Genomic DNA, 17,979 nt, shown 5'->3' with positions numbered 1-17,979 from the left:
GTCATCTGAGAGCGCATTATCCCAGAGTGTTCCTGAAAACGTTTAAAATTTAACCACGGTGAAGAAAGAGCACGGCTAAATCTGGGCTAAATACAGTAAAATACAGTGACAGGTCCTCACGGTGCAGGACGGCATGAGAGCAGCGGGAGCGATACAGTCAGCTGCTGCTCCCTGGGAACCAGCAGAACACACACACACACACACACACACACACACACACACACACACACACACAGCTAACTAAAACTAAATGCCTGGAAATGAGAGCCCCAAATGAGGCCTTAGGTTTCGCAGGCCATGAAAAATTCATAATTCCAGATCTTTACATGAAACTCTAGAAGGAATTAGAGCCAAACACAGGAGACACGGGAATCAGTTGCAGAGCATTTTGCTTCCTCTCTCTCTCTTTTCCCCCCTCTTTTCTTTAGTCTCTCTAGTAAACATGAAGACTCACGGGCACGAATGCTCATACAAACCCACAAACACATACAGATTTGTGTGTTGCGTCTTAGGTTTCTCCCTGTGGTGAGTTGATGTTGTGAAGCTGCGTCACGCACTTTGTCACAGCCTTTTTTAAAAGCCGTCCTTCAACGCTTCCAGACCCATTTCATCTGAAGCACACGCGTGCGAAGTTGCACAAACAACCCGCGTTCAGGCTCTCGATTCTTCAAATAGGCCACGCAGCAACGTCTATGTTTACAGAGTCAACCGCACACAGCACGGTACGACATCCACAGACGTGTAGGTGGAGATCCGAGGTCCCGGCGCCGCCCAAATTAGACTCTACCCGGCAAACGGATGCACAGGCAAGGCCGCCGCTAAAGAGGGCAAAAAAAAAGGTCAGCCAAAGCCATACAGCGGCTAACGCAGCGCACAGTGGAGGGATAAAGATTAATACGGGAGAAAAGAGGCAGGAAGACTCCATGAAACGCACGGATGAGTTAGCAAGGATAAAAAATGGAAGAGAGAGACAGCACAGAGGGTTGAGGGAAATCTGCCATCGCTGGGCCACAGGAGGGTCCTCCATTCAAAACAAGCCCAGACGCAGTCAAAGACTTCCTTTCACACACTCCCGTCAACGCCTGTCCGAGCCCACGCACACGCACACACACACACACACACACACACACACACACACACAGATAGAATGCAGCATTGTTTGACAACAGAAAAATCTTACTGTGCTGTGTGTGTGTGTGTATCTGTGTGTATGTGTGTGTGTGTGTGTGTGTGTGTGTGGAGGGGGGGGTATCAGTCAGCTTGTCAAGTCCGGGAGGAGTGATCAAAGCTGGTACAAACCACCCAGAGAGATCTCTCCCTTCCTCGTCCATTCACCCTTCCCTCTGCCCATCTCCCCCTCCGAAACAGGCACAGCGTCACATTCATCACATTAAAAGACGCTCGGCCAATTGGATCGCGGCGTCCGGAGTTGAGCGGCCAATCAACTCGGCCCGTTTTGTTCCAATAATTCCCAGCTGTCCCCCTACAAGCACTGAACCCTGGATGGCTGCAGTGCACCATGGGACAGGATCAGCGCATAATGGGAGACAGCATGGGAGCGCTGGCAATATCATAATGCCAAGAGTGCACACACACATACACACACACACACAACCAAACACCATGTGAGCTCTGCTGGAACACTGTTACAATGCCAAGTTCACACACACATGTACAAAATCACACAATCTCCCACATATAGAGACAGGCACACACACACACACACACACACACACACACACTCCACGGGAGTTCTCCGAGAACATCCCGGAGCTGCCAAGTTTATGAATACACACAAACACACAGCTCACAGGAGTGTGTTCAGTACATCTTAACACCTCTGCACAACCAGGTTCACACCCACACACCTGCCTGCGCGCGCGCACACACACACGAGCTGCAGCACAAACACACACCCACAGATTTTTATTTTCAAACTGTGTTACTTAAATAGTCCCGTTGAGAAATTTATTACAAAGTTTAAACACACTACACAACCGTAGATGCGCATCGAATTCTCAGTAAATATGCGCCGTGCTACAGGAATACTGTACAAGCAGGACGTGACTGTGGGGCCGCAAAACCCAAAAAAACACACCAAATGTTTGACACTTCCACCCTGTGGCGAATGAAGTGCAGAACGTGGCTCTGCCGCAGCTTAGTCATCATAACAAACAAAGACGCTGCACAGACGCTGGACGGAGATCTTGACACGCGATTCATTCCAGATCAAACGTGAAGGGGGCTCAGCTAATGGCTGAGGGCGGGGCTGGGGAGCTGAACGTGCACACCCGCGTGCACGTGCGCGTGCAGCGACGTCTACCTGCTAAAGTCACCCAGATGTGACGTAAGACAGCAGCTGTTATATTAGAATGTTCACGGATGATTCATTTGCACAGAACCTCAACGATGTGAACTTTATTAGTCGTGACCACCGAACGGAACCGGCTACTATCAAAAAACACACGGAACAATGAGGTTAAACCGGAGGCATCGGCTGAGCGCGAGCCACTCGCCGAGTGACGAGCACGCGCAAACGGCAACGCAACGAGCCGGAAACGTGTGTTCGCCGCTTAGAGACGGAGCGTAGAGGCGACGCGGGAAAGTTCCCGCTCCGCGTGAACGGACGTGAAAGTGAAGGAAGCGCCGGTGCACGGAGAGGATCAGCTTTGTACACAGGGCGACCCACTCCCCCCCCCCCCCACCCTCACCCTCCCTCCCCCCGGAGCGAGGTCAGCGTGTTTGTGTGTTTGGCCCATTCATTACAACAACTAATGGAGTGACTCCTCGCACACAAAAGGAGCAACTTCAGAGAGACGAGTCGAGTTGTCTGGACACACACGAGGGACGAGGCCAAACAAGGGCAGAGCGGAATAAACCCTCAGAGAGGCGGAGATTAAAACGAGGGCTGACTTCTTTTTTTTTCCACGAGTGTGTTAAGACTGAAGAGTTTCATCTGGGCCCGAGCAGCGAAAAAAAACGCATCACTTGGGGGAGAAAAAAAATAGAAACGCACCAATTTCTCTACCGAGATGCGCGTCTGCGGCGAGCTGCAATTCACCCGCGTGGGCTAAAAGCCTGCTCAGAGCGTGTCCTTAAATTGCGACGTATTGATTTAACAATAAAACCAAGAGTATGCTCATGATGAATATCAGCGGGTGCTGCTGGAAATGCACTTCCCCGGGGCAACGAGAGAAAGGTGGCGGCAACAGCGTGTCCAATTATCGCCCAAATTCAGCACAGAAAAGCGCGGCCGGCGTTGATGAGACCCATTCACTGACTGCACAGCGAGTCCACGTCTGGCAAGTTACTGTAGCCTTTAAGAGGCGTTCAAGTGCAGCATCTGCTGTATAATGGAGGGTAAGGACTAACATAACACTGGCTCCTCATAGGATATTAGAATATTATACTTAATAGGGGATTAAAGTGGTTATGATAAGGTCGGGCCTGAGCCGTGCAGGAGAAATGTGCTGAATTAATCCGCTTGTTAAAAGTTTGGCCGTCATAGCGTTTAAAAGAATATTTAAACGGCACAAGTTCGACCGGGAGGTCACGGAGTGTGTTGCTGCGAATCCACGGCGTCAAACGTGAGGCTGCGTGTTCCAGCGTCGTCCTAAACGCTCCAGGGCCACTTTAACGCTGGCGTTCCGCTTCGCGTGGGGTGCGTGGCGTGGATGCGGCGATAACGCGCGACACCTCGGCACTTTCACGGCCCAGGATTTCCCACGTCTCCGCTCGCGCGGCCCGTGGTCAGACGTGTTTGGTGCCGATACGACGCTAATTATGGGGAGTTTTTTTTATTATTATTCGTCTCGGAGGAAATGCAGCGTCAGAGTCCAGGCTCGCGGAGCTGCGCTTCTGCCCGCGGACGTCCGTTTTCCACTCGGAGCTATTTTGCCAAGTGAGACCTGAATCCACGATCGCGTCCCGCGAGCTGCCCTTCGGACGCCACGAACGCTGCCATTTCAGACGTGAAGTCCCGCGTTTCTCGGAGTTTCCCCCGTCGCACTCGTGTTTATCTGGCGTTTCCGCGCAGAGTCAACACCGTGTCGTTCACACAACCGCATTGTTTTTTTTTTCCTCCAACTACTTCGGTGAAACGTGCTGCGCGAGTTGTGCCGTTCAATTTGTGGCACGGTTCACGCGTCGCGCAGGCAGAAATTGCGCAGATAAGCGGTTTCCACCTGGAGGCAGCGACCACAGCGCGTCCCATTAATTCTAGGTCAAATGTTAGTTCCAAGTGCCCAGTCGGGGCAGAAGACGCTTCTTCAATTAACGGACACGCCGTCGTCAACGCACGGCTGCATCTCATAACAATCAAGCAGCAGTTCAGGTGTAACGGAGGTTTGGGGGATGAAGCTCTCCCCGTCTTACCTTGGGCGACTCCTGGGTGAACGAGCACGAGCAGAACCAGGACCCCCGCCGTGGCGCACATCCTCACCAAGCCGCAACCCCTGCGTCCTATTCCACTTCTCTGCCCACTTCCCCTCATCACAGGCAACGCGTAAAACACGCACAACTCCACGGTGCACAGTGGGGGGGAATGAGGACCCCCCTGCTCCCCCGTCTCCTCCGCCGCCACCACCACGACCACCACGGGGTCTGCTGATTGAACGAACAGTCCAGAACCGACGGCGAGTGGGTGTCCGGCCTCTCGTCCCGACGTGCGAGTCCGTGTCAGAAGGCGCGGGTCGAGCTGTGGGAAGAGCGAGGCGGTGGGAACGAGCACGGGGTCCCTCCACGCGCGTCAGCGGCGCTGCTGCCTTGCCACTAAGCTCCGCTTCCCTCCGCGCGCACTCTCTGCTTCTCCACTCGCTCCGTTTACGCAGAGAGAGAGAGATGCCACCGCCCTCTGCCCACAACACTGCGCTCTCTCCTCCGCCCGTGGCTCCGCTTACTTTTAATACAGCAGAAAAAAAAACAAATGAAATGAAAGCAACGTCCTGCGTGTTTTAGGGTGGATGATGTTCTCGGTCTGTTTGTAACACATAGGATGTAAATGTGTGTCCGTATCATGTCTTTGAACAAACTTGGAGACAGTTTCCATTTATTGTTTAGTGACGTCTTGGTGCTGCTTAGTGACGTGTTTATGTACGTCTACCTGGATTGTGTAACGTGTCTTTTTATTGCGTGCGCGCGTACGATCGTGTGCACCTTTAATTGCCGCCGATGAGGTTTCTACGAGCGCTCACCGACTGATGTCTGCCCCCTGACGGCCACGTGCGTTGAACTTACAAAGACACTAACCGGCGAAGGAACAATGACGCGTTCACGGACAACCGACAACTAACATCACACGTGTGTGTGTGTGTGTGTGTGTGTGTGTGTGTGTGTGTGTGTGTGTGTGTGTGTGTGTGTGTCCAGCATACATACACACTCTCCCAGCTAACATAACTCTTGGCAGTGTTGCTGCACAGTCATTTGAGCAGTACAGCCTGGATCATGCATTGTAAATGGCAATAGTAAAATATGTGTTTGGTGCCATTTGTCACTACGGCAGCCCCACAGCTCAGTGAGTAGCACTAGAAGTAGCTGCTACCCGCAGGGATCTGTAAAAGCCTTTTTATTCTGCCACTTTATTGGGAATGGGAAAGCAATAAGTTACACGAGAAACATATGGCACCCTTGGATATGGATCAGCACTTCTACTGGCAACGGTTAACGGCAATAGGATTTCCACAGTAGCTCGTGGTAGTACTGCTCCTACTGTATGGAGCAGAGTGGATTATGAAGTATTCAAACTTCTTACCGTCCGACACACGTTGTGTGGCCAGTTCAATCTTCAAATCAAAACTACGATTAAACTAAATAATTGGATTATCCTTAATGATCATTAAAAGGTGAAATAGTGATTTTTGCAGATGTATAATAACAAATAAATGTCTCATTTGTAAGTTAATATGCATTGAACATCTCACAAGTCGCACAGCGTGCAACAAAAACAAAGCCATTAAGTCCAAGGAACCGTGTTAAAACACTATGATAATTATCTCTGCAATGGCATAGATCAGTGAAGTACTTCCTGGTGCAACTGGAGGCAAGTGATTACGTTGAAATGTTAGTCAAAAATAATATTAATGTCTTTGAGTGAACGTGAATTTTATTTTGGCCTAATAAAGAAATTTGTCTATAAAGTCTTTACTAATAGAATAAGGGAAACAAAGAGCAGGAGCGTGAAGGACTGTTAGAGGAGAGTGAGAATCCTAGAATCGAGGCCTGTTGGCAGAGATGCTGTAGCTGATCGATGCGTGAGCTGTACAACCTGATGGGAACAGAGTTCACCCTGTTGCTCGCGCTCTCAACAAAGTTTCTCACAAGTCCCCATCATTTAAGTTGGAGGAGCACCGAATGTGGCCTGCTGTGTGTGTGTGTGTGTGTGTGTGTGTGTGTGTGTGTGTGTGTGTGTGTGTGTGTGTGTGTGTGTGTGTGTGTGTGTGTGTGTGTGTGTGTGTGTGTGTCATCCCCTCAGCCCTGGAGCCCATCGCGCCAACTCTATTTTTAACTAAACTCCCAGAGGAGTTTGTCACAATGTCTCCAGCTCCCCTTTCCCTTTGAATGTGGGGATCATCAAAGACAATCCCGCGTCACTTTATTCATGTTTATCATCATTACAGATACAGATATACAGTAGCCAGAAATGTGAACATATTCTCCCATTGGTTCGTGCGCCTGTAGCCCGTAGCATCAAAGACTCAGCGATAATGAGAGAGGGAGACAGAAGTGGGAGTAGACGCTGACATTAGAGGGTCTCACCACCTTGATCATGCAGAGGAGGGGGAAAGTGTGGCGTCTCATAGAGCCCTAATTTGAGAACATGTCTCCGTTGTGTTTTCTCAGAGTCTACAGATATCACTGTATCATATTGATATCAGCATGCGGCCTCATCATTATTGCCATATATCGAATGTCAGTGTATAAATCATTTTTAATTAGACCTGTTTTAATTAGAATAGTTTTAAAAGTAATGGCTCCACTTTTTAGGGACCTCGCTTAATCACATTCTTACTCTCTCTCTGAGACTTAAATTAGCAGATCAATACCACTCTCATCAGGCTGGGGAGCCGTGAATCCCCCCACGTCTTGTTATCGCCATGAGGTTTGGCCGACGCGCCGTGGGGCGTTCCCTATGAAAGAACGTGTCGTCAACGTTACAGGCGCCGGAGCGAGGACGCGGTCAGACAGCGCCCCCCCACGCGAGGTGAGCTAGCTCCACACTGGCAGATCAATGGGAGAAATTCAAAGGTTTGCAGAGTCTCACATTGCATTTAAAAAAAAGCCAAGTCGTTGGCACATTCTACTATTCTACTTTGATTTTATTCCACAGTACTTACTTCATCATATGGAAATAAAGCAATTGCCCACGAGCAATTGGCACTTGGCAAGATTGGAGAGGATCTGCCTTGACCGGGTGGGCGAGTGGAGGGTGGAGAGAGAGGGAAGAGAACAAGTAACAGACAAACAGACAGATTGTTATGATGCCGATTGGTTAAAATGCAGAGCTCAGAGGTCCCAGCAGCGCCAGCGGGGGCACTGCTGATTTCCTTACCACACTTAAACGCCACATTAAACATAACTAAAGGTTTTAAAACTATATGAATGATTACTCCATCACTCCTCTTTCACGGCCAGGCCTGCTCCTCCCAGCGGCTCCTCGGCGCCCGTCCCCTGCTATATTCAAGAAGAACTAAACATGCTGTCATGTGTGCCGCCGAGCGCGCTGTCTCTATTGTGTGCCATAACAGAGAGCAGGCCCCCACGAGGATGACTAGGTTTAATCTCTTTAAGCAGTTACATAATGGCCCACTGTTCACGTTTTAATCAGCGAATAGATGTCTGTGCCCAGGGACGAATAATCACATCTATAACTTACTAATCTAATATCCAGCTACATTCAAGTGGATTAGAGAGGAGCGGCGGGGGGAGGGGGGAGGGATGGGGGGTCGGGGGGGACGGAGGTGCTGCACCTAGACGGGAGCCGGTGTTTGCAGGGGGGATTTATGTGTGTTATTTTACGGTGGACGAATGAGACCGAGAACAGTGTGTGTGCGTGTGCAGTAACACACACATTGGCGCGAGACAGACTGTCCACAATCAGTTCTTTCACATCGCTTCTGATCCCAGTCATTTGCCGGCCGGTTCGGTGATGAGCACTGACAAGCTCATTCCCTAGATGGCTCGGCCCGCGTCGTGTGACCACCGGCCGGGCGCCGCGTCACCGCGGGGCCCAAAGTGAATCAGGGAATTTACCCAGTCACACAGATGGACGTGGACAGCCAGCCAGACAGACAAGGAGGGAAAGTATCAGTCGTCAAATTGAATTGTTTCCCCACACACGGACTCACATCGGAGGATTTAGTGGAAAAACTAAATGCTGTGGCTACAATAAATGTAATTGAAAATCCCAGTCAGCATGTGATCTCATGCACGGTATGGGTGTATTATACATTTACCATTAGTATAATATTGCTGTAGTTCTGTTTATGTAAGTACAATCTGTGTAATGGTCTGAAGACACAAGTAGCACAAGGCAAACAGAAAATCAATGCAATGTTCATTTCTTGATTGGACGTCCGGCTTTCTGCTCTTTCATAATATTATTACATCGTGTATTTGCTGTGTGGTGGTGATCAAACATGAACAGCAATAAAAGCAGCTCAGGGAGCGGATCAGACGGACTTTATATGTAAAACGAGGGGGATAAAGCAGAGGACGAGGCAAGGACGCAGCGTATGGTGGGCACTCCCACCAGCCAACAGGACCGCGAACAAAGGGAAACGGGGAGACGGGACCAGCGGCGGACGGGTTCACGTGGGCCAGGAGCGACGCGGCAAGGGTCGGCCTCAAGCACTGTGTATGAGAGCGCACGAAGCCACAGAGTGAGGCACAATCATAACGGGGAGACAACGCGCCTTCCTGGAGCTGGGTTGAAGGTAAACAGCTGACAGACAGTTGGCTCCGTGCACACACACACACACACACACACACACACACACACACTGAACGCTCAGCCCAGTGCAGAGGGGAAGCAAACAGGGAGCAGACCACGGCAGATTACTTGTGTGGACAATCTGCCAGCTAACACCAAAAGATGTTTACCATCTTCAGGCTCGCAGCCCTCGGCTAATCCAGAAAACCCTCCACCGTCACATGGTGGAGGGACTCTAAGCACAGGCTCAATGGATCCACAAGCCCCATCCAAAGGTTCGTGCAGCCCTTTGTGTTGATAATGTGAATCTATCTACACCATTCCTGGGCTAATTTATCTTCAAAAAGGGCAAATGACTACAAACCAATGTTAATAGTCTGCTTAGTTGCATCATAAACAAAGAGGAAATGAACAAACTCGTTCTAGCCCAGTTCCTCCATTTCGACCAGGATTTGGACCCACAGCAGTCACAGGACGATTCACCGCGGTCCTTCCAGTCCCTGGACCAGTCACACTAGAATGTAAATGCGCCCATTTTGGTTCTTCTGCCACAAAGTATAAATTTAAATCCAAAACAGGCATTCTGTTTGCACTGGAACGCTTTGAAACCTCATGAGAAGAAGCAGCAGAGTCGGGGCCAAACAACATGCATTTCCGACCCTGTCACGCGAGGCGAGGCGAGGCAGGCGAGGCCGGACGCCACCATCTGCCTCCGCCGCCGACCAGGACGGGCCGCGCTGCCACGGGTCAGTGGGTGGTCCGCTCACTGCAGCACCGCCGTGACGGCACCGAGTACGGAGCCACAGAGCCCGGACACGGTCGGGAAAAGGGCTCCGTTACAAACGGCTTTGTAACCATTAGATATGTGTGAAATTTAAACAGCATTTACATCTCTAAGCTTGTGCAACTGAAGGGAATGCTGTCAGTTTGGTTTCTTTGTATGAATAATTAGTCTGTCATCAAAGTTCTGTTGCAGGAGTTTGTCGCCAAATGGCTGCATTCAAGCGTCCGCCGTCCAAAGGAGGCCAACGTCTTCAGGTGGATTTCCTCGCTGCCTCGACAGCCTCCACACACTCCATCTAAATTGAGCTTGGCCTGTCGTGAAGGAAATGGTGTATTTTCACCATTACCTGTAACATGATGTAAACATGTTTTCTGATCACGGGCTTTGACAGGTTGCTAGTGGAGACAGAAAAGCATTTTGAAGGAGATATCGCATTATCACTCCTGCCAAATTTCCCCAGAGAAATACTCTTGTGCCTTTACAAATGACACTTCAATTTGGCGTGTGTGTGTGTGTGTGTGTGTGTGTGTGTGTGTGTGTGTGCGCGTGTGTGTCCACCCAGAGCTTGGGCAAAGTAATTCCCATCTCCTTGGCTGCTAATGCCCAGTAGGTTTGAGTCTCCCACAGCTACATGGCACCATGAAACTCTTCCTTCACTACATTTGTTAAGATTGTGAGATTTCAAACATCCTACCACTAACACCCCGGCGGATGCAGATGTGCTCCCTGAGCTGGAAACCGACAACAGTTAATTCGCTTTCTAGGTGTTAATGTCCTGGCAATCAGCCCAAGTGCTTTTTGATTAGCACATTATTAATTCATGCACACACCCGGAACCTCAAATCACGCTTAATTACAACAGTGATTCCAGCAGTGACCAATATTGATGTAATTAAATAATTAGGATTATGCTGCTGCATCCGCTTTTTAACTGCAGGGACATGGAGCAAATGATATTTGTAGAATATATGAAGAGCTACAGAAGCGGGAGATAAAAGGCCAGATGAGACAGAATGTAAACTGCAGCTTGGTCAACTCGGCCACTTGGTCACCCAGCAAACATGGTGAATCTAGATGAGACCAGAGAGGTTACTGGGAGCAAACAGTCGACTCAAGCCAGGCTGAGAAGTTAACAGCTCTTTGGCAAGTGGTGATAACGGAGTCAGACCAGACCCTCGGGCAGCTGGTGGGAGAGCAGGAAACCAGTGCTGCAGGCGACATACCTCCAGGGAGCACGCGAGGGTCCCAGCCAGGTGAAAGCTGGGCCTGAGCCCGACGACGAGCACCAAACCCCGGAAAAACTAGAAGGAAGGACAGGCCGGTGGTGAGAAGTCAATGGTCTGGACAGAAAGTGGACAGGAGGTGGGAATATCCCGGTGAACACGTAAAACAGAGCTCCACAAGAGAATCCTTCCATTTATTAATTTACTGAGCACGATATGTGAGGACGCTTTGACTTGGGACAATGTTTTCTAGTGGAAACAGCAGGTTGCATCACTCCTGCACCGACGTGACAAACAAACAGAGAGCGCAGCGCAAATAAATATGAGTGCTACGAAGTTAGTCTCCCTGTATGAGGTTCAGCTGAGCTTCATAACTCTGCTCTGCGTCAGTGGGCTGGAAAATGATTTCTATGGCTTCAGTTTGGAGCCGAGTTAGTCTCTGTTTTCCTCCAGTCAAACGTCTCAGTAATTTCCTTGGAAGAGAACAAACCCATTTCAGATATTTTAGTATTGGATCAGTTATGCACGTCCATTTGTTTAATCAGTAATCAGATAAATACCGTGACAGTCAGACTCTTGAGTCTTCGCATTTTAAAACTTAAATCAAATGTCATTTCAATTCAGGACTATCTGTGGAGTTCATGTAGCTTGCTGACAAACCTGCCTATATGCAGATGTGATGTAATCTGCCTGCTGATAACTTCCACCGCTCCTCTCCCGTCTCCTCATTTATTTTCCTCAAGATGAAAGAAAACAGTTTGCAGCTACTTACTGGGACCCTGCAGCACATTAGAGGTTAGCGACGCGACCTTCAAAGGCCGAGCGTCTCTGTGTGCGAGACAAAGTGAGACGTACTCTGACAGAGCTCAGTGTGTGTGTGTGTGTGTGTGCGTGTGTGTGTGTGTGCTCGCTGACATTCTAAAGAGGTGGAGGGTGAAGGTTCACATCAGCCCGACTCAGCTCTCGCCCTCTGAGCTCTTTATAACGTCCCTCACAGCTATTTCAGCTGCTGTTTGAACATCATCAATCAGGCATAGCCGGTAAACCTCAAGGCTGCCGAGGCATTCACAGACACTCTGCTGTGTATTCATTAGACAGAAAATGTCTTTTTCACCCACGACTTAAAGGGCTCGAATTGGCCGAATGCTTATTATGTTCACAGGCAAACTCCAAAAAGCAACTTTTGACAAATGCGCAGCCTGTTAGAACAATTGTCTGTGATGATAATGATAATACAGAGTTATAAGAACCTCCAACGAAATGAGCTGACGCAGCACAAATATGACTCTTTACCACAGATGAAAGGAGACAATTACAACCCAGTAGCTTCTTAAGAAGCGAAACCTTCAAAGTCAATGAATTAATCAAGAGTTCACGCGCAAACCACAAGACTACTTTAAATAACAAATTAAAGTGTTTCATAGCTGTCCTCTAAACTGAGATCTGACAACGTGCCCCCCGCTGCAGCAAGCTGCCACCAGGATGATTAAATTGGATGTCAGGCCGAGTGACAGCTGTTCTTCCACAGTATAACTGAGGAAGTGAAGTTAAAGCACGGTCAATAAACAGCAAAACACACTCTGACGCTCCAGAGACACTGGAGCTAAATGCTAATTGTCTTAAATGGCTGAATATTTAACTTTTTAGTAAAGATGAAAGCTGATGTGTCGGTCTGTGCGCCTACTGTGTTACCTCCCAGTTTGTTCCTTTGATCCAGTGAGTGGAGGAGACGGGAGCTGAATACAGGAGCGGCGCAGGAGGCGGACGATGCCGACAAAGCGACGCAGCAGCCTGAAGGAAGGAGGAACGAGCAAATCAAGCTGCATCGCACTGATTGCTGCCGTTTGTCTCTCACGCTCTGCTGCTGGCGCTCACTCAGAGGTGGCGGCGTCCGCCTGGGCCTGCGGTCCCCGACAGCCACTCGGTGGTCGGCAGAGCAAGCTTCCATCAAGGGGGTTTCAGGGGTGTTAACGCACGAGTCCAGGAGCTGAGAGACCCACAAACAGGCGGCTGTAACGTGTCCTCAAACGCAGGAAAGTGTTGTGACGGTGGATCTGCTTCTGATGCAACACAGCGTCCACACACAGGAGCACAGCATTCCCACATGCACTGTAGGAGTGAGATAGAGACGAGGTCAACATGAGCACGGAGGCAGAAGAGGCCCGGACTCCTGGAAGACGGAGGTCCGGTCCCAAACAGCCGGGACGCGCACACCATCACGCTGTAGGAGGAGCAAGTCTCTATAATAGTCCCATGCATTTATCTGCACGCACAGGCAAACAGCCTGGACCTGGACCCAACAGGGACCATGAACCATCATGGCAGCAGTGGAAATGCAATTTGGCTCATGTATCAAAGAAGCTGCCGTATGAAGGCGAAACCAGGGTAAAACAGTGATAAATAAAAAAACAAAGTTCTCAACAGAAGCATAACCGCACACACTCCAACACCCTCACAGACACTTGTACACTGATCCCTTTACTGTATTTCATTTCACACTGCACTGTCTGGAATCTCATTAAAGTGCGAAAGCGTGACTTGACGTCATTTGTTGGACTCGCTGTTAAATTGTATTGCCACAGCCCAAGAATAGCAGAATGACTTAGCTTCTATAAATACAGGAAATGTTCCAGATTGGCCTAACATCCACAATAAAAGCAGCGGAGCATTAAATGCGCTCGCACTTATCTCCAGCGTTGATTGCGTTCTATTTTTTTTGTTTCTTTTTTTTTTTTAGTGCTGCATTTTGAAGGAGCTGTGGAGCGCGGGGCATTCGCTGCGCCTGCAGAGGGAGACGAGCTGAAAGTCGCAATTATGACAGTTGGCCAGAGTCTAAAGAGAAGAAGCTAAAAGATGCTAAGAGCCGCGCGTCCGCTGCAGGGCCAAGCGTCCATTAGCTGCTTCCACCGTCCCCAACGCAGGCGTTCAGCGTTTCTGCAGCCGCGAAACAGGGAAACGAAGCACAAATGACTCGCAGGTGTGTGTCTGATGATTAGCGCTGCGCTAATGTTTATTGTGCAAAGAGAAAAAAAATTAGCTGTTTCAAAACATCATCATATTTTGCAATTTTGAAATAAAACCCCGAATTAGAAGGCGTTGAACAGAATCTGCTCAACATACTGTAATCTATCACAATATGTCAAAACCAGCCACAGACACTAAATGGAAACACACACACTCTGATTTGTGATGACTTGTTTTGTCATGTACCACAATGGTGCCAATTCTAGGAATAAACCTAGCGCTGAATTATGCTAACATACTGTAATTCACTCGTTAAACAGGCCTAATTAGGGCTGCATAGTAGCAGCGCACATATGAAAAGATGAAACAGTTCTACGCGGGCGCATGCTCTCAGTGTTTACTCACTGGCTCATAATTAAACCAGATGTTTTTCCTTCAAAATAAGGAAAATACAGTCGAGTGAAACCACCCACACACAGACTTCCTACTGCATCTCCGTTCCTTAAGCGGCCAGAAGGCGCCGTCTCTGCAAAGGGGAAACACACCATCCACAACCCGAGATGAAGTCAGCGGAGAACGTCCAAAGACGTGGACGGGAGGGGGGAGACGGGGGTGAGGCAGCGGTCCGGGGCGAGGAACACACGCAAGACAACCCGGTGCCAGAAATCTCCCTCGTCTCCATTAAAAACGACCCGCGGCACCTCGACCCCCATCTCAACCCATCTCTCCTCGTCGTTTAATATGGATCTTAAAAGTAATTTACAGCAACATATGTGGCGCGGCATCAAAAGTGCATTTAGCAGATAAAGATGCCACCGCCGACAGAATTGTGGCGCCTGGAGCAGAGCTACAGATCTGTATTCCTCTCTCTCTCTCTCTCTCTCTCGCTCGCTCTTTTCCCACGTCGCCTCTCTCTCCTGACGCCGCTTCGTGCCGTCTGCCTCTTTCGACGACCTCCAACCACCTCCACCGCGCTCTTCCTCCTCCTCCGTTCTCCGTCGCGCCCACACATCTCCATTCCCACCCCGGAACCCCCCCATCGCCTCCCCCCGGGGCCTCCGCCGTCATCCCGATTTCACGGCCGCTCAGAGGAACCCATTCAGGCCCGATCCCTGCGCTTTTCCAGAACGCGCACGGCCTCCGTTGAGCCGCGTTGCGTCGCGAGGCAGGATCCTGTTTCCTGCCTCAGCGGCGCGAGGCAGCTACTGTAAGTGTCACCCCGGCCCTCTGGACCGGCCGCCTCGCAGCGGCTCCGTCCCGCTTTGAGACCTCCGTTACGGCGTGGGCTCCCCGGTCGCAGCACAGGCTTCAACGGGGAATCAGACGGCACACCTCGCATAGAGCCGTGCGCCGATCTGTGGCCTTCCGCTGAAATCTGAGCACCGGCCATCGTCTTCAGGCGAAGCGCACCGACCTCCATCGGCCTCTCTCTGCTCTGACCTCCCTCTTCCCCCAGCAGTTTCTCAGATTTACAATCTTGCCTTTCAGCTCCTTCCCCGTAAATACTCCCCGCCGCCCCCTCTGCGTTCCCCTGCCCTCTCCCAGACAGCGAGATGCGGCTAATGTGCTGCCGAGTTAATGGGTTCATTTTTCAGAATCGCTCTGCTTTTTTGCCCGACGCGAGACAGAAGGAGAAGTCCTGACTCCGTCGTGGTGAGGTATGACGAGGATTACAAATGATGACTTTCAGGCATTATCTCCAAGGGAGAAGTCCGGCTCTAAATCGCTTTTTAAAAAGTATGTTATAACAGCGACTGTAGAGGTCTGAAGGTTTCCACAGCTTCACCGGCTTCTCCTAAAGTTAGAGCAACCAGGTAACTGTTGAAGTCATATTTTGTTTAAAGGAAGCAGAAGTTACTGGCACCATATAGAAGGCAGACCAGCTCCACTTTCAGACACAAGATAGCACATTTCCTCCAAATCATCAGTAATTTAATTCCTAGCATTGTTGTAGTATTGGGTGTTTAATCATTCCCACTCTCGTGTGTGCGGGAGCTTGTTGGGAGCATCCACCCTTTAAAAGTCCAAACATGCTGCTGTTGCCGAGTCTGTTTGAAAGGCACCCGCTGTTAGAAAGGAGGAGCGATCGATATAAAAGGACTCAGCAGAGGAGATGTTAGGACAGATCTCGCTAGTTCATACAACCTTTTGGCAAAGACCACTGAGAGAAACCGGGAGTCATCCTTAAATGAAAACAAAAACCTTGAATATTGCAGCTACTCCGTGTTATCGCTGCGAACGCGTTTTCATTATTTACACGGAACGTCAGCGAGCATCAGAGTTCTGCAGGAGGGTGCGCTTCGACGTTTAGAGGGGAAAAAAACGGGGCTCACAAATAAGAAAAGATGAGAAATTCCAAGTGGAAGATTCTTAAAGTAAAAGATAAGTGAGGGGGAGGCGAGCGGGCGGCTTTTTGTTGATGCCAACATCATTTGGGAAAGTGATAGAAATCAAGCCGGCCTCGTCTTCTTATCTCCACAGTGTGAGACATTTCCACGTTTGACAGCTCCGGAAGTGTCTGTCTCTCAATGTGTGTTCATGTGTTGCATTTATTTACATGCACACGTGTGTGTGTGTGTGTGTGTGTGTGTGTGTGTGTGTGTGTGTGTGTGTGGCGCGCGCGCAGGAGCGGAATAAGGCCTTGAGCGCGCGAGCCGGCGCCGAAATGCAAGGCAGGCTCGACGCCCTTGCTGGGTGATCAAAGGCTACGAGGCTTCATTACCTTTGACGGAGGAAAGCGTTCGGATGTTTGCCTGCCTCGCTGTCTGCCGCTGCCTGCAGGAAGAGGAGAGACTTGGTTGCAGGAGAAACTCTTTTAACAAGCTGGAAAACACACACACACACACACACGCAGCTTTGGAATTCAGGAATCCTGAAGGCTGGGAAGCGGCGCTGCTGATTCACGCTAAATTAGGGGAAAGGGGGAATTTGACGTATAGGTTGAAACTGGGTTACTTGTCTGCGTGTCCGTGGAACAAACTGCTTCGTTTCCAACAAAGAACGCACGTCCGTCCCCTGATATCTTCGCAGCAGCACGAGCGACTGTTGACAGTGTTGCCAGATATACGATAATTATCATATTTATACGACAGTTTGTGTTCTGTACGATCTACGATAGAGTGGAGCCAATGTGCGATAGTTTCGACGCTGCCATTCATCATGTTTTGATTGACGCGCACGTCACCTGAACCTGTTTTCTCTCGAAGCTGGTTGGCTCCTTCCCTCTGTCAATCACAACAGCAGCGCTGCTAATTGGTCCAATGAGCTTTGTTTGCACAAATGCGACAAGAGCGAAAATAAGCACGAGTTAAGAACCAAACAACTATAAGAGAAGAGTCTGGTCAGCAAACTAAGCTTTATCTGCCTGTGTGGGTGTTACACGCTACGTTTCATGAATACAAAAAAATAAATAAAATAAAATAATAAAATAAAAAATGAATAAAATATTTGTAACTAAACCTCTGTCTAATTTCCCTAGGTTACTGTATGTGCACAAAGAATAGTTTTGTTTTTAAAGAGTTTTGTATAAAAGTTGTATGAGTTGGTTCAAAATACAATAACTGGTTGTATCAGAAGCATGGTTGACTCCTAAGATGAGCTGACACGTACAAAACACTGGACGAAGCTCCTTGAACATACAGCAACTCCTCTAATCTTCTTTTTAAATGTGTCCACGAAGATGAAAATAAGAAAGCAGTGAAAGAGAATAAGCTGGAGAAAAAGGGGGGGGGGGAAACTAAAGTGAAGGTGATGAAGGGAAAGTTAATTGAGTCGTAAATCAGCAAGGTGGTGAAAAGGTGGAGGTCTCTGCCCAAACCATTAATAGTGGTGCTTATTTTGGACCTGATTACACAGCGAGTCAGCAACACAGCACAAGCAGGTAAATAGATCCTAGCCATACATTTAATCGAAGATTTAAGGAATACTTTTATCTTAATAATTCAACTTTTGCACTCACTGACACAGAAAAGTTACAAATGAGAACCAAACGCCTTTGTAATTATTGCAGCACGCCGGATGACCTCAGGCCGAGGCGCCTCGGAGCAGCAGAGCCGTGATGCTGCTGCCAAAGCAACGCGACG

General features: G+C 49.3%; 1 protein-coding gene and 1 long non-coding RNA gene across 3 annotated transcripts in view; both read right to left on the bottom strand.

Annotated features, from left to right (window-relative positions):
• Positions 1-4,870, bottom strand: part of unc5ca (unc-5 netrin receptor Ca) — a 119,268-nt gene extending 114,398 nt beyond the window's left edge. The window contains exon 1 of one of the 2 annotated variants that reach the window (XM_029163105.3): positions 4,375-4,870. In XM_029163105.3, the coding sequence (XP_029018938.1) occupies positions 4,375-4,492 (118 nt within the window). In that variant the 5' untranslated portion in view covers positions 4,493-4,870. The remainder of the gene's footprint in view (positions 1-4,374) is intronic. The other variant, XM_029163106.3, reaches the window with a different exon arrangement.
• A 5,390-nt stretch (positions 4,871-10,260) lies between these two features.
• On the bottom strand, positions 10,261-17,547 carry LOC114863297 (uncharacterized). Its single transcript, XR_003787147.3, has 4 exons — positions 16,853-17,547; positions 16,620-16,672; positions 12,809-13,042; positions 10,261-12,724 (listed from the first exon to the last, which is right to left on the bottom strand). It is a non-coding gene; the product is annotated as an uncharacterized LOC114863297 (long non-coding RNA).
• Between the last annotated feature and the right edge of the window lie 432 nt (positions 17,548-17,979).

Source organism: Betta splendens, chromosome 9 (assembly GCF_900634795.4).
Source record: "Betta splendens chromosome 9, fBetSpl5.4, whole genome shotgun sequence".
NCBI lineage: Eukaryota > Metazoa > Chordata > Actinopteri > Anabantiformes > Osphronemidae > Betta > Betta splendens.
Note: the sequence above shows the minus strand (reverse complement) of the source record. Positions and strands in the feature narration are given on the sequence as shown.